This window comes from Rhopalosiphum padi, chromosome 1, assembly GCF_020882245.1.
Source record: "Rhopalosiphum padi isolate XX-2018 chromosome 1, ASM2088224v1, whole genome shotgun sequence".
Lineage (NCBI taxonomy): Eukaryota > Metazoa > Arthropoda > Insecta > Hemiptera > Aphididae > Rhopalosiphum > Rhopalosiphum padi.
In genome coordinates, this window is record NC_083597.1 from 49,946,918 (window position 1) to 49,959,766 (window position 12,849).

A 12,849-nucleotide genomic window follows, 5' to 3' on the forward strand; every position below is an offset into this window, starting at 1 on the left:
GAATTCTCATCACAAATTAAAAACAGTTTGCGGACAAGACAAAAATAAAAATTTTATATTCTTAAATTATTTACTATGAAAAAAAAATATTATCTAGAAGTTAGAACTTTAAAATAATAAAATATTAAAAAAAAGATTTCATCGTTTAAGAATTTAAAACAATTAAAACGGGTCGTATACAATACCCCGCCGGTTGCCGGCTATTATCGGAAATAAAATATAGGTCTAAGTAATCGGGGTGGCAGCTTGTACAAGTCAATAAATATTTATTTAAAGTATAAAAATTAAATTTATTTCTCCCCTAAAATAATAGTAAAATTAACCTACGTAAGTATCCTTCGACGCTTTTCGGCGAAATCAAGCTGTGCCATATTAAAGTTCAAACGTGCACCGTCACCGAAGAAACAGCTATAGTTTATTTCTTCATTCGTCTTCTTTACGCTTCGGAATGGAATTATTGAAATATTTTTTGAAAATGAGAGTACTCGTCATGTACTGAAGGCTGTTGTTTTACGACTGTTCGATAAAATTATTAGAATGGTTAATAGTCTCCTACGAATGACGACGATTGTCGTTTGCCATGGATGGTAAATATTATAATAATATGATAGATCATATGTTTTTTTTATAGAACTCTTTGTGATATTATAGGATTTATTTTTATATTTCAGCTGTCTTGCATACGAAACTTTTGGTATAATTAATTTCATACGTAAAACCATAATAATTGTATATCCTGAATTTTTTTTTAAATTATAATTTTATTATTTCAATAGTTGTTTGGTAAAATTTCTCACCAATAAATAAGAACATCTTCGACCAGCATAATTTTACATTATACACAATGCATTAATCATTAATACATTATACATTGAAAATTGAATTCAAATTGTACAAATTCGTTATAGTGACATACTTAACCTAGTCTACATGTAGTATTGTAGTCACCTACTATAAGTAGCTATACAGCAGTTTACGGGTTGGCTGAACTAAATGATTAATAATTTTAAAAATATTTAAAAGTTTAATCATTAAACTGATATTACATACTAAATAGTTAATAGATTATGATCTACGTATAATAAAGAAGGACTTACAAAATCAATAAAATCAATTTCTAAATATAAGCAGTTATTCACATTCGACTCGTTATATATACATGTGACTATATCATTCCCGTTTCGGTACCGACCTTTTTAGGAATAATATATACCTACTCATACTATTTTTTACTGATTTTAAAATAATCAATAGGTTCTAATGTTAATATGCTCAGATAATTTGCGATATTAATATATATATATATATATATGTATATATAATAAATGCATCTATTTATGGTATTATGTTATTGTTATTTTATCCTATAGGCTAAAGTGTATAGTCAAAATATTTTGAAAATTATAATATGTATAAGAAATACAAACATTAATATTTGGGGAAATTTTCAAATAACTACAGTTATTCGTTTTTAAATTACTACAAAAAACAATATCGGTTGAGCAGAAATAGTTATCACAGAAATATGAAATGAAATCTAATAATGTCATCAAAATCCTAAATTCAGACAATATAAAAAAATATTAATGTGTCTTTTCAGAAAACTTTTTATTTTTGCTAGGGATAAAAAAACTTATATTGGACGGGTACTCGGCCGGTTAAAAATGAAAAATGCTATTTATACAATTAATATAAATATAAATTATTATATAAAATGGGTCTGGGGTCTGGTAATATACTAATATGACGATTATGTATTTTTGGTCTCACGTATTTTATGCATCGCGCGTTAATAAAATATGCATACGTATACGTCACCCGGCGTGTAGCAGATTGTCCGGTGCAATAAGTATGTATTTATTTTATGTCTAAAAAAGTAAATTAAAGCTCCAAAGTATAGAAAATCAAACTCATGTAAACATCGATTTTTTTTTGTGAAACTTAGTTGTGTCATATTTGATATTTAATGTCCACACGTTCAGTAACCACATCGCCGACCCAGGAACACCTTTCCTCGTCCGTCTTTACCACGTTTCGAATTGAAGATATTGAGATATTTCATAAAAATAAGCTGAACAGAACGACATATGCGTGTAAAATATTATATATATTAAAGTACGGCAAATGGAAAAAACAATTTTGATACGCAGCTCTTCTCTTGTTAAGTTCATTCAATAAATGATCTAAAATTACTAAAAAGGTATCAATTTTAAATTTTTCTCTACTATAGAAGTAATTAAATCATTATGTCGAGTTTCATCAAAAAAAAATTGATTTAATTTTGCTACGAGTTTTTAAATCTTTATATTCTTTTGTAACAGATTTTTCAATTACCATTTTAGAACCTACACATATATTTTCTTATATACTTTATAACTAATAATATTATTTCATATATTATATTATTGCATGTTTTTATAATTTATATTTAAAAATAATATCTCAACGTAGTTTTTGGGTCACACCAAAAAAAAATTTGCCGCCCTAGGCTTTAGCCTACACAGCCTAAGCGGTAATACGGCCCTGGTAAGATCCTTATGATTATTGTAATACCACGACAATTAGATCCTCATGCATCAATTGGATCCTCTTGCGTCAGTTAGTCACCGGGATCTAGCTGTCGAGGGATCTATGTGACCGTTCACGATGATAATATATTTTAGATAACAAATTAATATTTTTTTTGATAATAACAAAATTATAATTGATAACGGTAATCGACAAACAACTAGTGAACTAGAGTATAGACCTTAGATCATATCTTAGATCATATACTATGGATGTAGCTATGCGTTTACTGAATTGTGTCCAACATCATCCCCACCACCTTCAAAATTTCACGGTACACGACAGAAATGCGCATGCCCAGAAATCTATACGAATGATACTGTTATACTGATAAGTGATTTCTGGACTTCGGGCATGCGCATTAGCGTCGTGTACCGTGAAATTTTAAAGATAGTGGGGATGATGTTGGACACAATTCGGTGTTAGAGCAATTATACGCATGACTACATCCATAGTATAATATGATCTAAGGTATAGAATATAGATTATAGAGTACAGAACTACAGACCGACTCTTCCCGGTCCCACTTATACACTACAGTCGTTACTCGTCAGTCAACTCACTAATTCAGTCATAGTGTCATACTTCATAGCATATTAGCCATGGCTAGTGAACTTAGAACATTATATATTATTATTTGATCTAAGTCCACAAGGAAAGAGTCAGTTTTCAGTTGTACTCTCTAGTCACTACGTTCCGACAACGTATTGACGTATCAATAAGTATATCTGTAGCATAATATTCTGTATTGTGCCCGATGTCAATCGTCGTCGTCGGACCATGATTGATACTTGATAGTTGCAAATAATTCATTATGAATTATGATATTGGGAGTAAGTGAAACTGAAGCGGCCTGCTGATCGTGGTATTTTATATCTGTTGCTGCGCGAATACCTGCAACTAGTGGTCGGTAATCGTTATACGCAAATCATTCGCCCGCCAAATCGACTGGGATGTATTACCAAGCTTTGATCTATGTATCGTACACTATTCTGGTCAATATTTTTGTGTCGTATGTGCTTGCCGACTACTTTTTGAACGTAATTTTAGACAAGTACGCGGGATATGAGCACGTCCAAACCCGATATTTCGATCACATTGTCGGTACGTAAATAATTATTTGGCATTAAATAATTTATGACGAAGTATGAAAGTATAACTAGTATAAGTGCAGGCAAAAATATATTGTACAGTTACATAAGATAATAATTCAATAATATGTACATTGGCAATCCGTAGGTACCTACCATCCTAACAAAGAATTATAGGCTTATAATATAATTAGTGGGACACTGTGGGATAAGGGAAAAGAGATAATACTAAAATAAAGCTCGCCGGGTATTTTGAAATTGGGATAATTAAAATGTATGGGGTGAGGATATCACATTTTATGGTAACTTACAACTGAATAGGTATATTTGTCTTTTTTTTTTTATGATAATATTATTAGGTATTATACGTTTTTTTTTTTTAAATTATGTACAATTAATAGCCACCTCAAATAATTTCTAAGTTTAAATTATCCAAGTTTGCTAAGCATTATCATGTAATAAGATTAGAATATAAAAGTTATTATTTTAGTTATAGTATAAAAGTTTTATACAATTTGTAGATCTTACACATACTGTCTTAATATAATAAATAATAATTTATATCAATACATGGTATTTGTTAATGTAATAAGGAGCGGAGCTCCCGCCTACCATAAGTATTAAATTTTAAAACGCCCCCGTGAAATAAATCCTGGATGCGCCACTGCCCTAGGTATTTAAAGACATAGGATTGTCGATTGATATGCGGTTTTAGGGAGGAGATTTTAAGTATTTTTTTTTTGTATTTTTAGATATTATTAAATAATTTAAATTTAATTTTGAGCAATACAAAAAAAATACTTAAAATTGCATGACAATTCATAAAATTCTAGCATGATTGTTGAAAAATTCAATAATGTTAATCGAAACTTTAACTCGTTGTCATTTAGTTCAATTTTGGTTTTAGAGCTATGGTAAAAAAGGACCAAATTGACTTAAAAAATGTCGGTCTATCCAAATCTGTTGTTAAAATTAAGTGTTGCTATTTGAAAAAATGCAAGTTGTATGTCGCATGCGCACAATAAAAGAGTTAAAAAATTGAAAACTATTGAAAAATGTGTATTTAGGCATTCCCTATCGCCTCCCGAAAACCGCATATCAATCCGATGTCACTGAACAGAATAATTTAGTGTTACCTTTAAAAGGGACCATACTGTTACTGTATATAATAATTATATTGGTATTACATTTAGAAACATCGCAAATACAAAGGTATTAGTCGTATTACTGTATACGGACATGCGGCAGGGGCGTATTTATGAGGAACTGAGGGGCTGCAGTCTCCCCTGAAATTTTAAGAGTCTAAATATTATTTCAATTGTCGATAAAAGTCGTTGCAATAGTCTTAAATTGCATTTTATTGATTTTAAGTTGGTATTATTATCAAAATTAATCATCTTTTATTATCTCTTTATTTATGATACATTAAATATAATTTTTTTATTTTACTGTATGACGATGTTTATAAATTTTAATTAGCCCCTCCTAAAATACAATTCTAAATGCGCTCCTGGTATTTGGTATAGTAGAGGCAATAATAAGATAATATAAAATATTAGTTGAAAATAATGTCTGACACTAAACTGCAGACTGCAGAAAGTACTCGTTTGAGTTTGGTGTCAATATAATATACAATTTAGTAATATACATAATAGGTACTACATACTTAATACTTATATATGCGACCATAAGTTGCGGAACATTGGGATTCGTACTTTCCTTGTACATAGATGTCTTAGAATTATTTTTTTACGTCAATAATTATAATCAAATAATCGCAACAACGGATATTATATATTATATATTTTAATAATAAATAAAAATAATAAAATTAATTAATATAAAATATTAAAATATTCTCATGGGAGATATTTCCATTGAAAGATATTTTTAACAGGAGACATTTTAAATTGGAGATATTTTTGACTAGATATTTTGATCTAGAACCTGCTTATTACACATAAATAATAATATTATATCATAAATTATTCATAAAAATAAAAAAGATCATTACTATATTAGTGGTATATTTCAACCTGCATTTAACTTATCAATTTTTGTAACAAGAAATAAACTTTTCATAAAAGAATAATTTATCCAAATCTGTAGAAAAAAATTTTCATTACTATTTAAAAATATCATTAGCATAAGCTCTTATTGTATACCAATTATAATTATTTCTCTTTACAAATATGTACTTGTAAAAATTGAAATTGTTTCCTAAAATACAACATATTTTTTAGTGGGTGGAGGAACAGCAGGTATTGCTGTAGCTTCACGTTTAGCAGAAAATGAAGCACATACTGTTTTATTAATAGAAGCTGGTCCTAAAGTGTCATTATTACATGATATACCTCTTGCCACACCTATGTTCCAAAAGTCACCAATCGATTGGCAACACCAAACGGAGTCACAGTTAAACGCATGTCTCGCAATGAAAAATAATGTATTGAATTTACATAAAATTAAATTTTTTTCTAATTAATAATAAATTTAATACAAGCCAATTATGATTCTGATTCTATTTTAAGTCTAGCCAATGGCCCTCAGGAAAAGTCTTGGGGGGCAGCAGTCGCATTAATTTTAATATTCATATAAGAGGACATATTTCTACTGATTATTTAACGTGGCAATCTGAACAAGATTGGACAAAAGAGGATGTTCTTTACTACTTCAACAAATATGAAAAAGCTGATACATATAATAGTAAGTATATTTATGTTAAAAAATATATATAACAGTTAGCATTACAAGTAACTTATCACTATGTGTCTTGATTTTATACAAACATATATGTACAAATGAGAAAAATCCACAACATAAATAATAAAAATATAAAACCATTAAAAATAAAAACCATACAACCAGGATCACCCAATAAAAAACAATTCTTCAGTCATCAACCAACACACGTGACACCAATTGCAACAGCTGTACTTAAGGCGGCCAATGAGTTGGACTTTAATACTTCATTAGATATGAACAATGATGGATTTCATATTCCTAGACGAGATGGTGGTAGTTTCTCATTAACACCAGTGTCAATAAGAACAGGGGCTAGATTAAGCACTGAACACCTATACTTAAAATCAAAAAAAAAAAAAAACTTAGTAGTACTCACAAATGCTCTGGTTACAAAGGTGATTATGTTTCACAGCATAAAGTATTTTAACAATAGTTTTATATCATATTAAAATTACTTAATAAATCATTAAAATTTCATTAAAGTAGGTGCTGTTTAAACATAATTACGAAGCAAATGGTGTTATGTACAACAGGTTTGACCAAGTTTTTAAAGTTTATGCACTTAAGTCTGTTGTCATGTCTGCAGGAACATTGAATACTGCAAAAATACTTTTATTAAGTGGTATTGGACCAGCACAACAACTTAAACCATTAAAAGTGAAAAACATTTTTATTTTTATTTTTTTTACATTTTTATTTTTTTTTAAATTAATATTATTACTTAAAGATTCCTGTGATTGCGGATTTGGCAGTAGGAGAAAACTTACAAGACCATATTATTACTGGATTGGACATGATAACTTTAGAAAAATCATTGGACTTAACTTTTAAAGATTTTATATCACCAATAAGCATTTATAAATACTTTTTCAAAGGGACTGGTAATAGTTACCCAAATAGTTCATTTTAATTTTCTTTGATATAATTAATTTGTAGGCATATGGACGCATCCAGGATGTGAAGCTATTGGTTTATTACAACTACCATCAGATGAAAAAAACTATTCTATATCATCCCCGGATTTGCAGTTTATGCTTTTACCTTATGGAATATCATCAGATGCAGGAGCGGCATACTTCAATCACTTGAATTTAAAAAATGAGGTGAGTATAATACTATAAATAATCTAAAACAGATAAAACTAAAATATTAAATTTATTGTATAATTTAAGATTTGGAATGAATATTTTCAACCTCTTGTGGGAAGACAGGTTATTTCGTTAGCACCAGTGCTATTGCATCCTCAAAGCAGAGGATATGTAAAGTTAGGCATAAATCGTGAAATTGTTGTTCAACCAAATTATTTACAAAAGTCACATGATGTCAATGTGTTGATTCAAGGAATGAAGTTGGTGAACAAATTTGTAAAAACCAAAACATTATCAAAACTTGGCGCTATGTTTAATACTAAACATTTTCCTGGATGTGAAAAATATAATTTTGGATCAGACCATTATTGGGAATGTTACATTAGACATATGACATTAACATCTTATCATCCTGTTGGAACATGTAAAATGGGAAGTATCCATAATAAAAGTGTAGTGGATCATTCATTAAGGTACAAAATGTATTCACTCAATGTAAATTAGGATAAAAATAACTTTTATTCGACAATAATTAATTTTATTTATGTTTTAGAGTGCATAAATTAAATAAATTATACGTGATTGATGCATCAATAATGCCTTCCATGCCAAGTGGGAATATAAACGCTGTTGTGGCAATGATAGCGGAGAAAGGAGCTGATCTCATAAAAAAACATTGTTTTCAAAGAACCCAAAAATGTAAAATCACAGATTTTTTATATTATTATGGTTATAAGTATTAAAATATTATTGTTACTTAATTGTTATTGCTATCATTTACTCATCGTTTGATATGTACCCGTCATAGTTATACCTATTAGTTAAAAAAATAAATTTTATTTTTACCTTTTTGAAACATTGGAAAATTATTGTTCAGAAGTTTCCACAGTTTTCCCACGTTTTCTGTGTCGCCAACTCATACCAGTATTTGGACGTCTAGGTACTTTTTGTAAGCTGCTAAATGCGACTGGCTGATCACTTTCATACAGCCAGTTAGGCAAATCAGAAAATTCTGTACGTGGAAATTGGTAACAGCTAGTATAGTATTTAACAAATGTTATTTCATTTGATAAACATTGCATAGCTGTCCATGTATGATACACTAAAAGTGGAAATTTGGAAGTCCAATATTCTAAAAATGTATCAGGAATATCACCGAATAACTTCTGAGTATCTTGAGATAGTTCCCGAAAATGATGTTTCTATAACATGAAAAAATAAACAGGTAAAATAAAAATAAATATCTTTACACTTTAGTTAATCATAACTAACTTTATTTCGAAATGCTCTTAACAAATCTCTAATGCTCCCAGTTCTATATGTTCGGTATTTCCTTAATTCTGAAGTTATTTCTTGATCAATCTTATCATGCCAACCATCTTGTCCGATTACTCCATCACCACCTTTTTCGAGTTCTAGCATTACAGGGCTCATTGAATGTTCCTTTTCCACACGATCGCTAACATCCTAAAAAATTGCATACATTAAATTCCCTAGTATGCGTATAAGTTTTAAATAAATAGACACCTGAAGAAAGGATAGCAATGTAGAGCTGTCCCAAAATGCTGGATAATAACGAACAGCTGTAGCAGTGGGTCTATCTTCTGGGTTTCGACTTATCATCAGTGATATCAAACGTTTCCAAATTTCACTTTCATTTAATGCATTGAGACTATATTATATACTTATATATTAGTTTGCATTACATAATTTATTAACAAATATTTTAATATTTTTTACCAAGGGGCTTGACGTTTATCCAATATTCTAGCTTGACGCCACAATGAATCACCAAATGGATGTTTTCCTTGACTAAGGATATAGTAAAACAGACAGCCCATTGAAAAAATATCAATAGATTTAGTCTTTAAAAGAAATGAAAATAACATTTGTAATTAAAATATTATACAATATACAAAAGTACCTAGGTAAATTATTCTTACCACAGATGCATTTGTAACAAACATTTCAGGTGCTATCCAGCCATCGGTTCCAGTGACTCCTGAACGTTTAGAAAAAGACATTTTTCCCCCCTGTAATTTTTTGCATAACCCAAAATCACTAATTAATGCTCGGACACTACTAAAACTACCATTTCCACGCGTAGGTATTGACAATAATACATTGTGTGGTTTTATGTCCCTGTGAACTGATATTGAATATCATCATAATAATAAAATAGTTATTTGATCATAGTAATTATAAATATTACCTATTCCAAGCGAATGAAGGTGCTGCAGACCTTTGATTGACTGACATAAAATTTCTTTTGGAGTAATTTCATTTCTTAATTCATTTTTTTCTACATAGTCCTATACATATATTAAATATTTTCGATTAATTAAAAATCAAAAATAAAAGTAAATTATAAACTCACTTGTAATGTAGCAGCACATAATTCCAGTGCAATATATCGAAATTGTTTATCTTGTTCTGTACAATAATAACGAACAACATTAGGATGGTAGTCAGATTCTCGAAGAATATGTACTTCTCTTTCCCCAGCAATAAAGCACTCTGGTAACAATCGTTTAACAGCTACAGGCCTACTTTCAAACTCCCCTCTACAAAAATATTAATCCATGTTAATAAAATACAAGTAAATATAAGATATAAATAAAATAATTACTTAAAAACTGATGTTCCTTCACATCCTTTTCCTAAAATTGCATCTGTACGGAACATAATTTTTCCAATACAAAAACTACCATCAGGTAATTCTTCAACTATTTGAGATGAACTAGTATTGGAATGATTTGAACCTCTTGAACTTCCCTGAGAACTGTTATGACTATTATTTGATTTATTCTTCAAACCTTTCATCTAAAAGTTTTTAATTTTTTTAACAAATAAAATGAAATTGAGATAAAAAAATAATTGTCTTACTTCTTTTCGTAGATACCAGAACATTAAACTCATCAACAGTGTTATCCCAATCATGAATAATTTAATTCCAGCGTTGTCTCCAAGTATTTGAACAATAAGCCACGAGTCCAAAGATTGAGGAGTCTGAGTGGATATTGTGCTTGTTTGTTTACTGCTGTAGTTATATCCACTCATATTGTGATAGTAAATTATTGAATCGGTGTTTCCTGTTATTCTCGGTATACCTGTATTTAATTCTTGATTCAGCTGGTAGTGCCCTACAAAAAGATGATTTATGTTGTAGAAACATTTGGTAAAACAGAATAATTATTTATTTGCATTACCCAATAAGATTGTGTGGTTTTCAACATTTTTAGGTTCTACATTAAACTCATTACCACTATAATATGGTAATACTGAAAAAGAAGTTTTATCCAAAAGAACAATTAATCCTCTATCTACTAATGGATTAACTTCACCAGTGTCTGCAATGGCTGGTAATGCATACAATCCTGTATTAATATGATGGCCAATGTAAAGTGTATGGCTATAAATCAGATATTTAAAATATTTAATTTAACAGAATTGTCAACTTACAATTATTAATAACAATTAGTTGTAAATTATTAGTCAATTGTGATGATTAATAAAATTAGAAATAACTATCTATAAATTAATAACCATAAAGACATAGATATTTTTTCTAAATAAAATAATTTATAATTTACTTACAAATAACTAACAGAATTAGGATCTTTTGATGATAATGCAATGTTTGAAATTAAATGCTTTATTGAGTCTTTAGCTATGTTAGTTAGTGGTAACGACAATAGACTCTCGCCATCATGTTGATAAACTCCAATAACAGGTGAATCAAATTCTCTTTCCCAAAGTAAATTATTATAGTTAATTGGAGGAGATTTTTCAAATTTATCTTTAGGATTAAGAAAAACTGCAAAATTACCAGACGAACTAGCAGCAAAATAAGTCATACCTATTTAATAAACAAAATTATAAAACTTTTTAAGATTTAATAAACGGTTAATTAAAATGAAATACCATGATTATAATTCTGTTCATCGGTCATAGTTTTAGAGTTGTAACTGAAAAACGTTACATTCCATTGGCGTTGGTCACTACTTAAACTGTCAACCATCATAACGCTATATTCTATTTAAAAATTAAAAATTAAAATTAAATTACTTTATGATACAATTAAAATACATACCAGATTTACTCAATAGTATAGATTTTGAAGCAATCGCTGTGCATATTTCACCTTGCTTTTCAAAATTCATAAACGGGTGTTTTTCACCAGTATTCCAATCAATAAAATACCAACTATCAATTTTTTTTCCTTTAAGTAATGTACAATGATTATAATAATTCCTTAAATAATTATATAAATCTTATTTATGTACAGGACTATTTACCAGAAAATAATATTCCATCTGAACTTCTACATGGTGAATTAGCTACTAACTGAGGGATAGTGACATCCAACTTTTTGATTCCTACTTTATCCTTATTATGTAGTAAATATAGGGAACCGTCCCTAGGATCTGGCAAAAATAATGGCCTATAACAATTATAAACTAAATTTTATAATGTTTATATTAAAAATAATAATGACAATATTTTTTATTTAAAACAAAATGATTGAATACATACGTTAGGGCATCTTTAATATTAGAGGGAACTTTGACAGGTGGATCTAACAAAACAAAAGAAAATGTAGTAGGTAATATATTAACAGACAACTGTATAAAATTTATAATATACCATCGCGAAACTTCCACAAAGTTTTGCCAGACCTTTGGTCGACCGCGATGAAAAAACCATCAAGCGTGGACAGAAATATGATTCCTTCATACTGCAAAACATTAGTTTCGACCAAACTCTTGTCATCCTAAAACCAAATAAACGCTTCATAATATCTAAAAGGTGACACAATAAACGAATACACACCTTTGGATGATTGAGGTCCTGGGAATCAACGAAAAGCAAGCCGACTAAAAGTGGGACAGCCAATAGCATCACCCGGATGGTCAATGCCATTTCGTCGTCAAAAGTTGCGTTTTACAGTTCAGTCACATCAACCGCAAGTAGTAGGCGCATCACCATCGGTATACGAACCAACGTTCGATTGGTTCCATTTTTGAAAACTGTGTAACGTTAACGGTGTTTAGTGTCTGAAACGATACGATAACGATGACATATCTTATGGATAAACGAGACGACAAACATTAAACAGAAATACAGAATTTAAGCGCAAAAGTTTCAACAATAATAATAATATTGAAAATCGAGTAGATAAGAGATTCGGTGATAAAGTCGGTCGGTGGTTCGTCGATCGCAGTGACGCCAAATAAGCAACAGACGATGGCGTGACTGCAGTTAGTATTTTTTATGGTATATTTTATAATTCATTCATATTATCATGGCCATGGGTACTTTACGATAATCGCTTATTAATTGTTAATTATACATTA

General features: G+C 29.4%; 2 protein-coding genes across 6 annotated transcripts; one reads left to right on the top strand and one right to left on the bottom strand.

Moving 5' to 3' along the window:
- The first annotated feature begins 3,046 nt into the window (after nt 1–3,046).
- Nucleotides 3,047–8,348, top strand: LOC132920688 (glucose dehydrogenase [FAD, quinone]-like). Its single transcript, XM_060983323.1, has 9 exons — nt 3,047–3,672; nt 5,903–6,105; nt 6,191–6,365; nt 6,528–6,799; nt 6,891–7,061; nt 7,132–7,285; nt 7,341–7,507; nt 7,577–7,965; nt 8,046–8,348. The coding sequence occupies exons 1-9, from the start codon at nt 3,522–3,524 to the stop codon at nt 8,233–8,235; spliced, it is 1,872 nt and encodes a 623-aa protein (XP_060839306.1). The 5' UTR covers nt 3,047–3,521; the 3' UTR covers nt 8,236–8,348.
- On the bottom strand, nt 6,355–12,633 carry LOC132920680 (serine/threonine-protein kinase/endoribonuclease IRE2). Of its 5 annotated transcripts, none has more exons than XR_009660759.1 (19): nt 12,326–12,633; nt 12,140–12,266; nt 12,029–12,071; nt 11,791–11,936; nt 11,586–11,714; nt 11,417–11,527; nt 11,090–11,351; nt 10,702–10,904; nt 10,379–10,635; nt 10,122–10,315; nt 9,870–10,056; nt 9,705–9,804; nt 9,436–9,641; nt 9,233–9,357; nt 9,020–9,164; nt 8,765–8,959; nt 8,339–8,694; nt 7,446–7,530; nt 6,355–6,736 (listed from the first exon to the last, which is right to left on the bottom strand). XR_009660759.1 is itself a non-coding variant. In XM_060983302.1 (18 exons), exons 1-17 carry the CDS (start codon nt 12,413–12,415, stop codon nt 8,359–8,361), a joined length of 2,856 nt encoding a protein of 951 aa, XP_060839285.1. In that variant the 5' UTR covers nt 12,416–12,633; the 3' UTR covers nt 6,355–7,530; nt 8,339–8,358. The 5 variants fall into 5 exon arrangements, 3 of the variants coding, with proteins under 3 accessions (XP_060839285.1, XP_060839274.1, XP_060839263.1); XR_009660758.1 differs by having other exon boundaries at nt 6,355–6,741; XM_060983302.1 differs by having other exon boundaries at nt 6,355–7,530.
- Nucleotides 12,634–12,849: the final 216 nt, after the last annotated feature.